At 43.7% G+C, this 17,298-nt stretch overlaps 1 protein-coding gene across 1 annotated transcript in view; it reads right to left on the minus strand.

Annotated features, from left to right (window-relative positions):
- Positions 1-17,298, minus strand: part of ADAMTS7 (ADAM metallopeptidase with thrombospondin type 1 motif 7) — a 168,690-nt gene that overhangs the window by 3,858 nt on the left and 147,534 nt on the right. The window contains exon 23 of the mRNA XM_074232515.1: positions 16,147-16,306. Within this exon, the coding sequence (XP_074088616.1) occupies positions 16,147-16,306 (160 nt within the window). The remainder of the gene's footprint in view (positions 1-16,146; positions 16,307-17,298) is intronic.

Below are 17,298 nucleotides of genomic sequence, written 5' to 3' on the forward strand. Positions count from 1 at the left end.
CCTGGTTTACATGTCCTCACTTGTGGCCTGCCTCCCAGCCCCGACAACTCTGGACAGAGTCTTCTTTTTGATTGGCATTCAAGGATCTCACTGTCTCCCTCTCCGGCCTTATTTCATACTATCACTAACCACGATTTAGGGGCAGCTAGATGGTGGAATGGACAGAGACCCAGGACTGGAATCAGAAAGCCCCGAGTTCAAATCTGTTCTCAGACATTTGCTACTGGTCCTAAGCAAGTCACTTAAACCTCTGCATGCCTCAGTTTCCCTAACTGTAAAACAAAAATAACAATAGCCCCTACTTCCCAGGATTGTTGTCAGGCTCAAATGAGATAAAGATTGTAAAAATACTTAATGTTGTGCTGGCACATAGAAAGCACCATATGTCAGTACTGCCATTCTTATTACTCTTGTGTGTTCTATGCCCAGTCATGTTGACATGACCCTTTCCTAAGTGTTTCCTGAGGATCACAGTCAGGAGCTGAAGAAGGCGACGTCTCCAGCTACTGACTGAAGGGAAAGGCTTCTGAAAAGAGGAAGATCTGAAAGGTGAACAGTTAGTTAAGAGGGGCCTGAGAATGAAATGTGGATTCCTGGAACATGGTTTAAGAAATAGGAATGACAGGTTCTTGGCCAGGATTGGAGTTGAGTAAGGGCCGGGAAAAACATATTTACTTGGAATCTGGCAAAACTCATCATGAGAACTTTATACTGAAAAGGGTGATGGAGGAAAATTCTCTCCACCAATATGTACAAGAAGGTAACGCAGGCAGTGGTGGGTAAAACAGAGGAAGAAGAATATCGGAGGGCCTGGAAGTCACTGGAGACAATCCCCTAGAAAAGGGCTGGTAATAAAGCCCTTGATTTCTGATACCTATATATCAAATGTGCATGATAATAGGTTGGCCTGGATGTCATATAGCAATGTGTCTGGTTTTTTTTATCCTTTTTTCCCCTTCTCATTTATTTATTTTTGCTTTCAGATGTGTCTGCTTTTTAAAAGCTCCCCTCATATGAAGCATTAGTTATGAAAAAAAAGTCTTTAAAAGGACTGAAACTTAGGAGAGGTCTTACTTGAAGATTCAAATTGAATGTTAAGGGCATAGCAAGTTAGGATGGCAGGATAATTCTAGATAGCTATTTATTATCCAGAACCAATCCATCAGGACTTATTTATTAGCAATCACCTACATAAAAAAAAGACAAAATTGAAAGAGGGAGCAGAATACATAAACATACATTTGAGAAGTGAACTGTTAGTTAAGAGGGACCTGAGAATGATTTTTGGATTCTGGAATGTGGTTTAAAAGGGAAGAGAAGCATTGGGTTTTGAAAAGATATGTTCATGTGAGAAATCCTAGAACTGGGGAAGGAAGCATAGTGAGAGAATCCAAGGAGGAAAAAAATATAAGGGACTTTATCACAGAAACATATTAAAAAGCATCGGAAAGGGAAGAAGCAACAACTGAGGGGGTTGTCTGAAAAAGATCTGGGGGTATTAAAGGACCACAAGCTCAATCATCAATGTCTGAAAAAGTTCTGAGGGTATTAGAGGACCACAAGCTCAGGAGGAGTCAATATTGTATCAAAAAGATGATTCAACCTTGGGTTGTTAAGCACTTACAAATGCCTATTATGTACCATTAGATTGGAAGCTCCTCGAAGGCAGGCACTGTCTTTTGCTGCTTTTTGTATCCCTAGAGCTTAATGCAACGTCTGGCAGATGGCAGATACTTGTTGACTTGCCTTGCTCTGGTCAGACCATATCTCAGTATTACAGTTTAGGAGGACATGCGCCCCAGGGCAAACCTCCAGTATGGTGAGAGACTTCTAGCTCCTTCTATAGAGGATGAGGATTCTTGTTCAAGCCTGGGTTGCAATGGTCACTGAGGTCCCTTGACCCTATGAAAAAATGGGATTCTATAACCTCTGAAAACAGATCACAAAGTGGATGTGTTGGTGTGGTAGATAGAATGCTGAATTCGGAGGCAGGAAGACCCAAGTTCAAATCCTGCTTCACCCTTGGCCTTGGTTTCCTCATCTGTAAAATGAGAATATTGATAAAACCTATGGGGTTGCTTTGAGGTTCAACTGAGATAACAGACATAGTGATAGCTATTAATTTATAGTAATGATAAGGATTTCACGATATCTTCTGAAGCTCCCTCAACATCAGAGCAGCTGATCCGTTCTCATATTGTCTTAATGATCATTTTATTTCTCAGAGGAGGTACTAAGGAAAGGGGAATGCCATTCTGCCCAACAAGGAGGAACTGACAGCTGCAGTTTGACATGATGGGAATCTTGGGAAAAATTGACCATGCCATCTTTGAATTCAAAAGAGAGAATGGCAAGGAAGAAGGATGGAGTCTGTTACACACCCTAGATTTGGGAAAAATTCAAAGATCCTTAAGGGAAATCAGCTCAGGAGGGATGGGAAGCTGTCCAGAAAAAATTCGAACAATACAAATTCACATTGATGAATAAGAAAGAAAATGAGATATTCAGATTTTTTTAGGGTTTTTTTTTTTTTGCAAGGCAAATGGAGTTAAATGGGTTGCCCAAGGCCACACAGCTAGGTCATTATTGTCTGAGGCTGGATTTGAATTCAGGTCCTCCTGACTCCAGGGTCAGCCTCTATCCTGTCACCTAGCTACCCCGATATTCAGATTTTAAAAAAAGATTTTTTAAAAAAGGGGATGGATTCAAGATGCTGAGTGAGACATAGTTTTGGACCTGGTCAACGTGAGAATGTGTTTTGTTTAACTGTACATATTTCTTACAAGAATTTTGTTTTTCTTTTTTTCTTTCCTTTTTTAATCAGTTTGTGAAGGAGGCAGGATATAAAGAATACAAATATTTGTTAATTTTTTTTAAAAAATGTAGTGACTTACTTTTGAAAAAGCAATGAAAAAGACATACAAGATAGAAGATAACAGCACAAATACAAAAAGCATGTCACTATACTGTCTGTAAGAATGATTAGTCATCTGTTATGTCCCAGGAACTATGCTAAGAATTGAATATACAAAGGAAGGCAAACACAGTCCAGACCTCAAAGGCTTCCATTCTAGTGGAAGGTACAGAGAATGTTCCAAGGGCTAGAGCTCAGATGACAAACAAGGTCCTGGGAGGGATAGGACTGCAACTTGGGGCAGACAGAAATGTGAAAATGGACAATGGAAAGAAAAAAGAATTACCGAACTCATTTCATTTCTTTAAAAAATAACAACAGGGAAGTTCATTTTTGGACTGGAAAGGATAAATCGAAGTAGCTGAGAGAATTGCGACCCGAGATAAGTGAGGAGAATCCTTGCTCCTCCCGGCTTGGGCCTTTATCCTTGGACTTGCATCTGGGCTTGCAGAATTCACCGCACCAGGCCCTGGGGATGCTATCATTTTATCTCATCTTTGGCATGCCATTCCTGAAGCTCAACATTCTCAAAATGGCCTGCTAGATCTAACTGACCCCACACTCCAGATTATGCTTCACCTAAGTATTCAATCCACCCAGGCCCTTCTCTGTTCCACACCTGCTTCTGGATATAGCAATCAGAGCAGTGCCATCATGATTTTGGAAAGAACTGGGTCAACCTACAGCCTTATGCATCAGCTTGTCCTCCAGACCTCCCTTCTCTGCTCACTACTCCCCAATATACGTTGTTTCTCCTTATTGGAAAGTAATCTTCCAGTTGGAAATCGAGGAAATGCCCATCAATTAGGAAATGGCTGAACAAGTTATGGTATATAAATGTTATGGATGACTACTGCTCTGTAAGAAAGCATGAGTGGTGGGACTTTAGAAAAGCCTGGAAAGACTAGCAGGAACTGATTGTGTGTGAAATGAGCAGAGCACAGCAATAGTGAGATGAGTAACAAGGTTGGAAATATCTCGTCTCAACAGTTCAGGGATCAAGGACAATGCAGAGAAAAAATGATGGACTCTGTATGAAGAGCAAAGCATACTATGCTCACTTTTTAAAACTTCTTTTATGTTTTTTCCTATCTTTCTCATACTTTTCCCTCCCTTAGTTCTAATTCTTCTTTCACAACATGACTAGTACGGAAATATGTTAAACACAATTGTACGTGTCCAAACTATTTCAGATTGTTCACTGCCGTGGGGGGATGTGGGAAAGGAGAGGGTGGAAAAACGAGGAACTCAAAAATTTGTAAAAGGATGAATGTTGGAAACTACCTTTGTGTGTATTTTGAAAGAAATAAAATAAAAGCGTTGTAAGAAAAAAAAAGTAAGGTTCCTAGTATTTATATACATAGCACTTAGCTTGATGTCTAACTATTTTTTCATTCATTCAAATTTTTAATTCATGAAATTTCATATTGTGAATTTCATGAATTTCAATTCATTTGATTTTCATTCATTCATTCTATCCATTCATTCCTGATGAGATGACCTAGTTTATCTTCAAAGAGGTAAAGTCCCTGGGTCTGGAGGACTGAAAGGATGCCGCCACTGACCTTCAAAAAATCACATCAAACAGGGGACATGGAGTCATTTTTCTAACTTGCTGATTTCTGTCCAGTGCACTGGGGTTTGCACCTTCAGAACTATCTCTGGCTCCTCCATCTCTTTCATTAACATCTGAATCTTATTCATTCTAATTCCACAACATCCAATTCCTTCTCTGTCACCAATCGCCGGGGCAATTGGTCTCCCTGCCTGCAGTCTCTAACCTCATTGCTGTTTTTGGTCGTTCCAGTCATGCAGGACTCTCTGTGACCCCATTTAAAGAGCTCCTTTCATGGATGAGGAACTTGAGGCAAACAAGGTTAAGTGACTTGCCCAGGATCACACAGCTAGCAATATCTGAAGCTGGATTTGAACCCAAGAAAAGAGATTCTCACTATCCGGCTCCAATTTATTGATATGCCCTCCACTGTCCCCCTGGAATACCTTCCTTCCTCCTCTTCAGCTCATTGAACTGCCTCCTTCAGATCACAACTCTGGGACAACCTCCTTCCTCTTATCAGTGCTGATATATTTATGCTATATAGCCTTGCAGGCATGATGTTTCCTCTGAGTGGACTGTAAGCTTCTTGAAGGCAGGGGCTGTTTCACTTTTGTCTTAGTGTCCAGTGACCAATACTTCAAAGATCATGGTGCAAAGGAAGCTGGATTTGAAGCCTGAGGACCTACCTTTGAATCCCGGGCCAGGCCCTAAATGAAGGAACTGGACTGACTTCTCGAGACTGGTCTAGAGTCACAGCTTCCAGCCTATCGCTTATGACACCCTCATTTTATAAAGAAGGACATTGAAGCAAGGAGCAGGTTAAGAGGACGGCCCAAGACGATGGGTGAGAAATTCAGGCCAGGTCCCTCCAGACAGACTTCTGCTTCCACCTGGTCTCCTATAGATCTCCCACTCTAAGAAGGTCACAAGTTATGAATGTGGAGTTGATGTGGATTGGGTCTATGTGAAGGAAATTGGCTTGGACTCCCCAGGTCATCCTTCATCTGCCTCCCATCCAGTGACTGTACTTGGGCATCACTGCTTATTCCTCTCCCACTCTCTGTAGCACCTTGTAGCACCTCTCTCTGGTAGATGTTTGCCTACAATTGGGGATCCCTGGGAAAGATGTGGAGCTGGGCTTTGGATTGCTGCTGGGGACCCTCCTTCTCATTCTGGCAGCCAGCTGGGGAACCATCCTCCGCCCTTGACTCCTCCCTGAAGCCTGGAGGACTCGACCACCCAGGAGGAGGAGGAAGGAAGAAGAGAACCGGGCTGGGGTGGGGTAGAGCCCACCTCTGGGATGGAGCCCAGATCTTGTTGAGTCCCATTGGATCCTGGCCCTGTGGGAGTGGGAAGATGGAAAGGGGGGGACTAGATGAGAAGGGAGGAAGAGGGGGAGTCCCAGAGGCTGTCCTTAGGAAGCCCACAATCAAGGAAAATCAGTAGGGAGGGATATGGAAAGGGGGAAGTGAGCAGAGACCCTTCCTTATTCTTTAGCCAGGTTTTTAACCTTTGTTACTTGATTCTAATACTTTGAAAATTGCATTTTAATATAATTGGTTTGCTTTGTATTCTCAGATACTTTATTTGATGCATTAAAAACACGATACTGAGAAGTCTGGTTTCTCCAAGGACCCAAGGATAGTAAAGAATTTCCATTCCATATCTCAAATCAGTAGAATTTGGAAAAGAGACAACCTGGGAACCCCTTGGCCCTCTGGACTGGGGCTAATCCTGGGGAGGATCTTGAAGGTGATCTGATTCAACTGGATCCATTGCAGAAGATATTCAATGACTTCCCAAGGTCAGAAAGTAGTCAAGTTGGGATTCGAACCCAGGTCTTTTATGATCACCTGCACCACCTGCACCTGCCTCTGCTACTCTATCTTCCCCCACCTCCTCCCACTCCCATCATGGCAGACTGTGGTCCTATTATGCTATAAAAAGTAAACTTTGGCAGCTCCAAGCAACCAAGTTACCTGGAAGCATCAGGTATATCACTGGCCCCTGCTCCTCCCAAATGGAAAGGGCTTGACTTGACCATCAACTCTTACAAAGCCAAACTCACTCAGAGGCCCACCTGGAATGAGGGGCCAACAAGGAGGCAACCAAAACTCTCAGAGAAGGGCAAGGAGAGTTCTGAAGCAGACCCTGCGTTCAAATTCCACCTCTGAAGTTCTCTACTTGTGTGATCTGGGCAATACCTTGATGGACCTCAGTTTACTCCTCTGTCAAATGAGGGGGTCAATTAGATGAACCTAACAGATGTGCTATTTGATGTTCTAAGGCTCCACCCAGATCTCCAAGGGCTTCCACTCTCAGGTCCTTCTTTCTAAGGACCCTCCAGGTTCTGTTTCCAGCTGTAACCCATCTTAGCCAGAGGTGACTTTCCCAGCCCTCCTTTCTGTAGAACTCAACCCCTCCAGTTTCCTTAATGTGAGACATTCTTTGCTTGATATTCCCACCCTTCCCTTCACTCCCTTTTCCTACAAGTGGCCCCTTTTAACCCAGGGGGTTAATCGAGAGAAATAATTTACCTACCCTGCCTGTTCAAAAACAACATCAGACTACACTCTCACACCCTATCCCCTTGCTGACCCTCCATTCCAACCCCTCCCTGTTTCTGTCTCTCTATCTCTCTTTGTCTCTGTCTCTTTCTGTCTCTGTCTCTATCTATCTCGGTCTCTCCCCCTCCCTCTCTGTTCTTTCCTTGGCTTCCCACAGAGGAGAGTTGTACTGATCCTCCCCCTCTCAGCTGTTCCACTTGCTCTCTCTATGACCTGTGATAAATGTAATAATAGCTAATGTTTATAGAACATTTTGAAAATTCTACCTCATTGGATCTTCCTATCCATCCTGAGTGGATGGTATCTTTATTCTCCTTTTTACAGAGGAGGAAACTGAGAAATTGGGGTTTATACGACTTGCCTGGACTCACACAGCTATTAAGTATTTTAGACCAGATTGGAACTCAGGTCTTGGCTCCTAGTCCATTACTCTATCCATTAAATATTAGATACTGATAACATACTGATTTTTTTTCCAATAGGGAAATAGATTGAGGTTAAGTGACTTTTCCAAGGTCACACAATGAGGAAGAATTAGAGTTGATTGAGACCCACACCCAAATGTTCTGATTCCAAATTCAGTGAGCGTTTCTGTCTCACATTGCTCAGTTTCTGGGATGAGCTCCTTATATCCTAAGGTGGTGTTCATGGGCATCATACATCTATAACATCTGAGGCAATCCCTCATTTTACAGGTGAGGGAACTGAGGCACAGGATCGTTAAGTAGCTTCTCCCCAACATCCAAAAGGTGACATGCATTCAATGGGAACACAGATGTAGAATGCTTTGCAGCTGCACATCCCCCTGTGAAGGTCAAGCTGTTGGTGCTCTTCTTAATTTATCTAATCATTTTTTGATGAAGTTCAGATAGAAATGGCCTTGAAGCAAGTTATTATCTTGCTAGAGCTCTTTTTTATTTAATGTTCTGAGGACTATTAGATTAAATGACCACTTTTTGTAACTGAGTAAAAGGATTATTGTTCAGGCTGTGATGTAAGACTCAAATGAGATGGTTCTAAAGTGCTTTGGAAACCTTAAAATGCTACATAAATGTCAGTTATCATCATCATCATCATGATTGTAAAGACCACGGGTCATGGTGGAGCTGAGAAAAATAAACTTGCTGGCACAGGTCTTAGAAATACAAGTGTGCTTTGCTTGGCTGGAAGGGAGTAATAAGAGAGGATTAAGCCCATGACCTCTGGCCTTCATCCCGGGTTCCCAGGAACAGCCCTGGACTTCAGAAAGGGATTCTGACCTTCAGAAAGTCAGTTCTAGGAGGACAGGATGGGAACATGGGCATGACCAGTCTCGGGTTCAAAAGGTCTGTTCTGGCCTGGAAGTTTCTGAGAACCGCAGATGAAACACGAGCCAACTGTTATTTTATCTATTGTCACTGGGACCTTGAGGTTAGAGGACCTGGAGTCTGATCCTACTCATGATATTTACTGCCTATGTGACCTTGGCCAAATCACATGGACCTTGTCTATGAAATGAGAAGGAGTTAGAGGGTCTCCAAGGTCTAATTTGACTCTAGATGTTTGACTCTAAGCCCCTTCCTCTTTGCAAACCTCAGTTTCTTCATTTGTAAAATGAGAAAATTAGAATAGATGACTAGAGGTTTGTAGATTCGGAATCTAAGGAATGAGTCCATGGGCTGGTTAGATCAGGACATTTTAATGGAAGCATGGTCCAGAATTCCGAAAGCCGGCTACAAATGGATGCTTGTGACGAGCTCTGGGGACATCTTTGGGATAGTTGAAAAAAATTCACCAAAATTCAATTCAGCGTGTCTTTCTTACCCATCTGCTATGAGTTAACCACTGTCCAAATGGAGATTGTCCTGGCCAAGGCTTCCAGGAAGGTTAGGTTTGGAAACCCTACCACAGGAGGGACTGAAGGAATTTCCACTGAGGGCAGGGACAGTTTTCTTTTTGCCTTTGTATGTGACTTCTATTTGCCTACTGTGTGATCACGGAGTAGGTGCTTAAGAAATCTGTATTGAATTGAATTTTTGTGACAAAGGTTCCTTTGAACCCCAAAGACCCAAGAGCCTCCTGACATGGGGGGCAGAGCCAGGACTGGCCAGGAGCTTGGGGAAAGCCTGCAGCGGATGGAGAGGGGAAGGTCATTCTTGTCTACTCTCTGGCTGCCAGATGTTTGCTCCATTGTTTGTCCTGGCAGGCAACAGCTGGCGTGAGCTTGGCTGGCGCTCTCCTGCCAGCTGTTTCCTCCTCACCAGGTGGAAGGGGGAATGCAGCTTGAGCCCCAGAGCTTGGCAGGAATGATGTTTTCCTATGGTTTTCTGGGCTTTCCCTCTCCAATCCCTAATTCATGGGAGTCTGGGGAGCCTGGGTGTTCAACCTGGGAAGACTTAAGACCCACTGCTTCCCCATGGAGGGTATGTGATGTGTCTGTCAAAGGGCAAAAGGTCTTCACCTGCCCCAGAATGGAGGGTAGAGGAAAAATGGAGTCTCCCACCGAGAAATTCCACCACACCTGAGGAACCACAAAGTTCAGATGCTTTTTTCTAGACCTGGGCATCTAGACTACAAGCTGAAGTGCTCTAGGACACAAATGGCAGCTTGGGGGAGGGAGGCTTGGTGGGCCTCTGTTCCCTCTTCGCTCCTCTCTGACTTTCTGGCCAAATCCTAACTATGCTGCAAGACCCGGTATGCCCCCACGCCTCCTTCAGGGAGCCTGCCCAGGCAATGAGAATCTAAGAATGTTGGCTCTGGGATGAACCTCAGACACTATTTAAGGAGTTCCCCCACCCCAGATTGGCAACCAAGAGGCCTCATTTCAAAGTTGGCTCTGAAACTTGAAGGTTTCTTCCTCTGTAAAATAAGGCGGTTGGATTAGGTGATCCCTATGGTCCCTCCTGGCTCATTCTCCTAGAATCCAACAATCGGTAAAATGGGGATAACAGTACTTGAGAGGGTCGCTGTTGGAAAAACCCAATGATAAAGCATGATGCAAGGTGTCCCAAAAGTCTTTGTGCAGCTTGAGTTAAGCTACTAAAGGTAATGAAAGTTTAAACTTGCACAAAACCTTTTGGGACTCCTTATATCAAATGTGAACTATTACTAACTAATATTAATGGCTCATATTACAGAGGGGGAAACTAAGGTTCAAGAGAGGGAAGTGGTTTGTTCCAGTTCACACAGCCAGAGGTGCCCAAGTACCCCATTTCAAAGCTAAGGAAACTAAAGCCCAGAGAGACTGTGTTTATGATAGATGCATAATTAGTATTTTATGAGGCAGAATTCAAATCCTGGACTCCTAATGATCTATAGTTCCTTCTAGCTCAGCCGGAGCAGGGACTCAAAAGGTAAAAACCATTATATCCAGTGGCAATCTCATGGGAATGGAGGAGGAAGAGATCACAGAACAGCTGCAGATGGCAGGGGTGAGCAGGATAGACAGAGTTAGGGGGAAGGTGAGTTCTGTGGTGAGCCTTTGTCTTCCATAACTGGGGGACCCCACCGAGTAGGCAGTTAACCATCTGCCTCACTGATGTTTAAGCCTTCCTTAGTCCTGTCCACTGGATGGTCAGGCAGCTACAGAAACAGAAAATTATGTATTCATGTACTGTGTGTATATGTCAGTTAATCAGAATTTATTAAGCACCTGTTGTATATCAGACCCTGTGCTAAATAGTAAGGATATTAAAATTAAATAATATATAATAACATTAGTAAAAATAAATACTAAAATATTTTTAAAAGGCTAAAGTCAGCCCTTGCCATCAAGGAGTTTACCATTTCATGGAGGAGTCAATAAACAAAGGTCAATGTATGAGCAAAGGATAAATAGGAAAGAAAGGGAAGGCACTAGAATTAAGAGGGGCTGGCAAAGGTTTCCTGGAGGAGACAGAATTTTTGTTGGAACTCTCCAGAAGCTATATGTATTTGCAATGAAATAATATTTGTAAGGAGATTTACATGCAGTAGGCACTTAATAAATGTTTATGCTGTCATGGTTGCACTATGTGTACATGTGGTCTGTTGATTACACATTTGTGTACCCAACAGATCGACAATTTTTCAGACCTGAGAAATAAAGGCAAAAATGGAACAGCTATTTCCCCAAAGGCATTAATATAGACCATGTATTTGCTATCTATACCCATGTGCAAACACACACGTTCCAGTTTCATGAATTACATGTGTGTAAGCACACACATATGTGTTCATTGTTTTGGGATGCATCCCATTGTCTATTGTAGTAGCACATGTCTCTTTTACATGTGCAATGACATGTGACAAGCATGATGCATTGTGTATGCGTCTGTGTGTGGGGAACATTTCTTGTGTCTGTTACATGTGCATGATGTGTTTAAGAGGCTGGCTTCCTGCCATCAGAGAGCCTTGGGACGATTCCCAGCTGGCCAGGAAACCATGGCCATTTCCATCACGGTTCCCCACTCTGTCCGGTGGGGCAGCTGACGCCCAGACTGTTCCTAACCAGGAAAGGCTCTTTCCGGAGGATGATTGGACATGAAGGGATGCAACGCACAGGGAGGGCCAGAAAAAGGAGGTTCTGCCTAGTCCCGAGTCATGAAACCAACATATGGATGCTTCTTTGTGAGCATGGACATCCGAGGATCCTTCAGAACTCACCCAAGCCTTCCAGGCAGATTGGGCAGGAATCATCAGCCCATTTTACAGGTGAGGAAACTGAGGCTGGAGGTGACTTTCAGGTCTATACTCCTTCCAACAGACCAAAAGCTAAAACCATTCTGCAGATAATAACTGATTCATAAAACAAAGTTCACAAAGCATTTCATGGATATTTTCTCACTAGAGCCTTCTCCCAATTAAATCTCATAGAAAGGTATTTACCTACTGCCTCCCTCAATGGAATGTAAATGCATTGAGGGTCAGAGGTGTTTGGGTTTTGGTTTTGTGTCTCTGAAATCTCAGACAGTGTCTGCTATACAGTAAGCTTTTTTTTTTTTTTTTTTTTTAGTTTTTTTGCAAGGCAAACGGGGTTAAGTGGCTTGCCCAAGGCCACACAGCTAGGTCTTATACAGTAAGCTTTTAATAAGTGTTTTTGACTCCCTGCCATCCCACTTCCCTCTAAGGGCAATAGCTCCTTGGGGTTTAACGACTGGGTCCTTCTTCATTTCGGCCACATAGGGCCTAGAAAAACACAGGAGGTACTAATAAATCTTGTCAAACTGAACTGGAGGAGTTGACTGCTCAGTGTGGGTCAAGGGGATGAATAGAAGATGAGAGGACACACCAGGAAGGAAACCCAAGACAACAAAAGCACAGAATGAGAAAGGAACAAAATCAGGTGGAGACAGTGAATAATCCAAGATGACTGGAAGGAATGTGTGTATATGTAGGGGTGGGTGGGTGATGGGAAAAAACCACTCACCAAAAACTCTCCTCTAAAATAAAGAAGTGACATGGTGTCACAAAGGGCAGCCTCCCTGCCCTCCCAGAAGAAGAGGTCCTACAAAGCCTAATGGCAAGTATCCTGGGACCCCAAGCTCAACAGAGAGGAGAAAATTCCCTGGGAATCACTCACTCATAGACGCATGGGCTATGCGGCTAGAAAGGCTTGAGAGGGCCTCAAGGGAAAGGCTGCCATCGTACAGAGGAAGAACCTGAGACCTTAGGAAGCTTAGTGATTGCTCACCCAAAGTCACCTTGTTAGTAAGAGTCTAAAGAACTTGGGCTTTCCGATCCTTCTGATGGGACTGTAGAGGTCATTTAGTCTGACTTCCCCCACTGGAAAGAGAAGGAAACTGAGGCCAAGAAAGGTAAAGTCATTATTTGTTATCAGGGATGGAGCTAGGATTTGAACTGCTAATACCCCTTAATTCAGGGACTTTTGTTTCTGACCCAGAAATCTTTCCACCACCCCACTGTTGATTCCAGTTTGAGTTTTCCAAACCTTTCCTAAATTCACCTTGCTCCTTGATGCCTTCAGACAAGACTTTGGGTTCCAAGAGGAACTACTGAGTCCCAAAGCCAAACCAATGTCCCCTTTGAGTTGTTTTCCAGGACATGGACTCAATGGATCAGTCAGTCATTCAACAAACCTGTATTAAGTGATTAATGTATGCCAAACCCTGTGAAATTTTGGAAATACAAAGAGACTCAAGCCACAGACCCTGCCTTCAAGGAATTCACCATCTCTTAGGTTATTGGGACTTGACTACACTCCCCAAAGCTCTGGAGGGGGTGAGGGAAGCCTTGGTGGTTTATCATCATCCCACACCGTCCTTAGTGCAGGAGTGGTAACATCTGGGGTAGAACTGCCACAGGGCTGGCCTGGCTCTCTGACTTCCTTCCATGAACTAAGATTGATCAGAACCCTATGGGAGATTAGTCATCCCCAGCCGTGGGACTGTGGGAGCCTGTTTGGATGCGGGAATATTCACCGAGTCCCAGATGTCAGAGATCAGAGGGGCCATGGGGATCCTCCAGACCAGCCTTCTCATTGAAAAGGAAGGAAACTGAGTCCCAGAAAGGGAAAGAGCTTGAAGAAAAGAAGAGACTGGGGCTGCATCTGGAGATTTGGCTTCCTTCTTGAGAATAGATCTGCAGAATCCTATAAAACACGGGTCATTCTCCAGGCAGCTCTCCTTCCTCTGCCTCTACAGTTTTAACTTCCTTCCAAATGTCACCCCTGACCTGAGGCCCCGCTGAACTCTCCCAGCTGCTTCCCCACTGTCACCACAAAAAAGAAAAGAAAATTAGCTTGGATGCATTTGTATTTGTGGAAACGCCATGATTTAGAGGACAGACAGCCAGTCTTAGGCAGGTGAGCCTGAGTTCAAGTCTCACCTCTGACATACTGTGGCCTAAGTAAATCAATCGCTTAGCACCAAGACTGGAAGTCCCAGAGGTGGCACTGGTCTATCCTGGTAGAGGAAGGGGGCTTTCTAGGGCAATGAGGTCCCAGGGACAGTGCCACCCTCCCCAGATGACCAGACTGCATCCTCACCAATGCCCTACATTGCCTTTCCATGCTATTAAGATCCTGTGAGGCTGCTGCTGGAGGAACGCCCAGAATGGGGATTCCTTCCATATGCATATGGCAGCCAGGCCTTAAAGCTGGAAGGGATGGGCTTCGGGGTGACCTAGTCCAGGCCCTTCACTTTGTAGATAAGGGGATGGGACTCATCCTTGGATTCTAGAGATTCTGGAGACAGCAAGAAGCTGTCAGAGGTAGGGCTGAGCCCTGGTCTATATGACTCCAGGTCTGGCATTTTATCCCTTAGATAAGGAACCTTTGCCATAATAAAATCATATTTTTTTTAGATTTTTCAAGGCAATGGGGTTAAGTGGCTTTCCTAAGGCCACACGGCTAGGTATTTATTAAGTGTCTGAGGTTGGATTTGAACCCAGGTACTCCTGACTCCAAGGCCGGTGCTTTATCCACTGCACCACCTAGCCGCCCCCATATTCTTTTTTAATAGCATTTTAGTGTTTATAAATTACTAGAGGAGACCATCACTGCGCTGGTTTTATAAACATTCAAATTTGCCTTAACCCATGACTCCTGACTACTTTCCGTCTCAGTTCAGTGACCTTCTCCAATGGTCAAGCTCCCACCCCTATGGCAGTTCGCCACATCAGCCAGTCTTCTAAGCCAGCTCAACTCCTGGCCTACTTTTACACCTCTCCTGATTCCTCTACCATCATCCCCACTTTTCAGCTTCCTTTTATGTATTATTTTCTTCCTTCAGAAGGTAAGCTCCTTGGGGTGAGGAGCTATCTGATTGTTACTTGCATTTTCAGATCTTTCAATAGTGCCTTTTCCCCTCCATCAACGCATGCATGCATGCATCCATCCATTTATCTATGTATCTATGTATTTATCTATCTCTTTCTCTCTCTTTCCATCTATCATAGCTATCTATCTATCATATTTCTCTTCATCCATATGTTTGTCTTTCTATCTATCCATCATATCTATCTGTCTATTATATATATGTGTATATATATATGTTCATCTATCATATTTGTCTCTGTCCATCCATCCATCTATCCATTCATTCTATTTATTTATCCATCACACCTATCTGAGATCAAATTTGAACCTCAGGACTTCCTGACTCAAAGTCTAGAGTTCTATCTAAGTATCTTCATAGGTAGATTTTGGGAGATACATGAACTTAGATGTAGAAAAAATACATCTTTATTTTTACTAAAGTCTAAGTAAAATTCAGCATTTCCTTCCATTATGAATATAGGTAACAATCCATACTCTGAAGAAAGGTCCCATAGGCTTTATCAGATAGCCAAGAATGAGGGGTGGGTTGAGGATACAGAGAAGGTTAAGGACCCTGCCTCTAGGAACACTACCACTTTGCTCATTCTAGGGATGCTGCCTTGCTTAGGAGAGCCTAAGATCAAAGCATTTTGGGAGGGTTGTGATGAAATACCACCAGTTCATAATCATCTGAGGATTAGGAAAACAATCATTGGCAAATTAACTAGATAATTCATCAGCTGGACAGATGTTCACTGAGAGTCATATCCTATCCAAGTGGGAAGGGAACACAGACTATCAGAGCTGGGAGAGGTGTTATAGAAAAGAGAATGTCAGAACAAGGCAGTCAGTATTAGGAAGTGTCCTATAACATAGATGTCAGAGTTGGGAGAGGCCTTAGACCATAGATTGTCAGAACTGGGAGTGACCTCAGAACACAGAATATTAGAGCTGAGAGGAATCTTAGACCTTAGAATATCGGAGAAAGGGGGATCCTAGAACCTAAAATGTTAGAGCTGGAAGGGCCTTGATCACATTAAAAATAAATCAGTAAACCATAGACTTTTACCACTGGGAGAGAGCATAGAGTGTAGACCCTCAATTTAGAAGGAATCTCAGAGATTTTATATAGCCCAAGTCCCTCTCATTTTAAGGCATATGAAACTGAGTCTTAGGAAGGGGAAATGACTTGCTGGCAGTAGGCTGGAAATAGTCACACTGGCAGTAGGAGGCAGAACAAGGATTTGAAATCAGGTTTCCTGGTTCCAATTCCCATTCTCTCTTCTTAATTCAGAACTATACCAAATTGGGAATCCAACATCCCTCATGGCCTCCTGAGCTCAGGGAGGCAGGGCAGATAAAAGCCACTTACCTAACTCACTGGAGGGGCAGTCCTGGTTACTGCACCTCTGGGAGTTTTCAGGCCATGCTTCATGGTCACAAAGACTGTTGTCCTCTTCTGGCTGACTGGTCTTAGTGTTGACACATTTGACCAGCCGTCTCTGGATCCCTCCACCACATGTGACTGAGCACTGGGGGGAAAAAGATCATTGAAAGAAGAAGTCATTTATTCATCCATCCATCCATCCATCCATCCATCCATCCATCCATCCATCCATCCATCCATTCATCCATCCATCCATCCATCCATCCATCCATCCATCCATCCATCCAAAAGACCTTAAATGGTTACTGTGTGTGCTGAACATTGATCTGGACTCTAGGGAGAAATGAGGTTTAGACATAACAGAGTCCCTCAGAGATAAGAAGATAAGATAAAAACATTCAGAAATGAATTTATACATCACAAGCTAAGTGCATGAGAAGGGCATCAAAGAAAGAGATGTGTGAGGCCTGCTAACCATGGAAGTTATCAGGGAAAGCTTCCTGAAGAAGGTGGCCTGGGCATTGTGTTTCAAGGAAGGAGGCTGCTGTAATTGCTCTGGTGGATAGAGCCAGGGATTAAGCAGAGGGAGGGAGAGAGGATGGGACAGAACTCTCATGGCAAGTAGTACATTGAAAGTTGGGATCATGAGTTCAAATTCTGACCCACTTACTCATTACATTGTTTAAAAGATTTTACCTTCCTCAGACTCAGTTTCCTCCTCTGTAAAATGAGGGAAGTAGTACCGGATAGCCTCTTAGAAGTCATTTGACATCTATGACTGTTTTATGCAGTCTTGGAATGGATGGGGCTTGGCTACATGGCAGCTCTTCTTGCTGTAGGCACAGTGCTCAGGGCTTCTGTCTATCTGGACCCAGCAGACATCTCAGAAAAACCCAGAGAATCTGCTTCCATCGCCTCCTCTCTGAACAGGAACCCCTGAGGCTTACCATCATGGCCATCATTTATATAGCTGCTTAAGATTTACAAAGCACTTTCTACAGATGGTCCCTCACAGTTGCTCTGGGATAGGTTAACTCTCATGGAGATTAGGTATTATCTCCATTTTACAGATGAGGGAGATTCAAGGGAGTCAAGTGAATTGAGCATCATCTAAAGCCCTGGAAATGCAGAAATGTT

This window comes from Macrotis lagotis, chromosome 4, assembly GCF_037893015.1.
Source record: "Macrotis lagotis isolate mMagLag1 chromosome 4, bilby.v1.9.chrom.fasta, whole genome shotgun sequence".
Classification (NCBI taxonomy): Eukaryota; Metazoa; Chordata; class Mammalia; order Peramelemorphia; family Peramelidae; genus Macrotis; species Macrotis lagotis.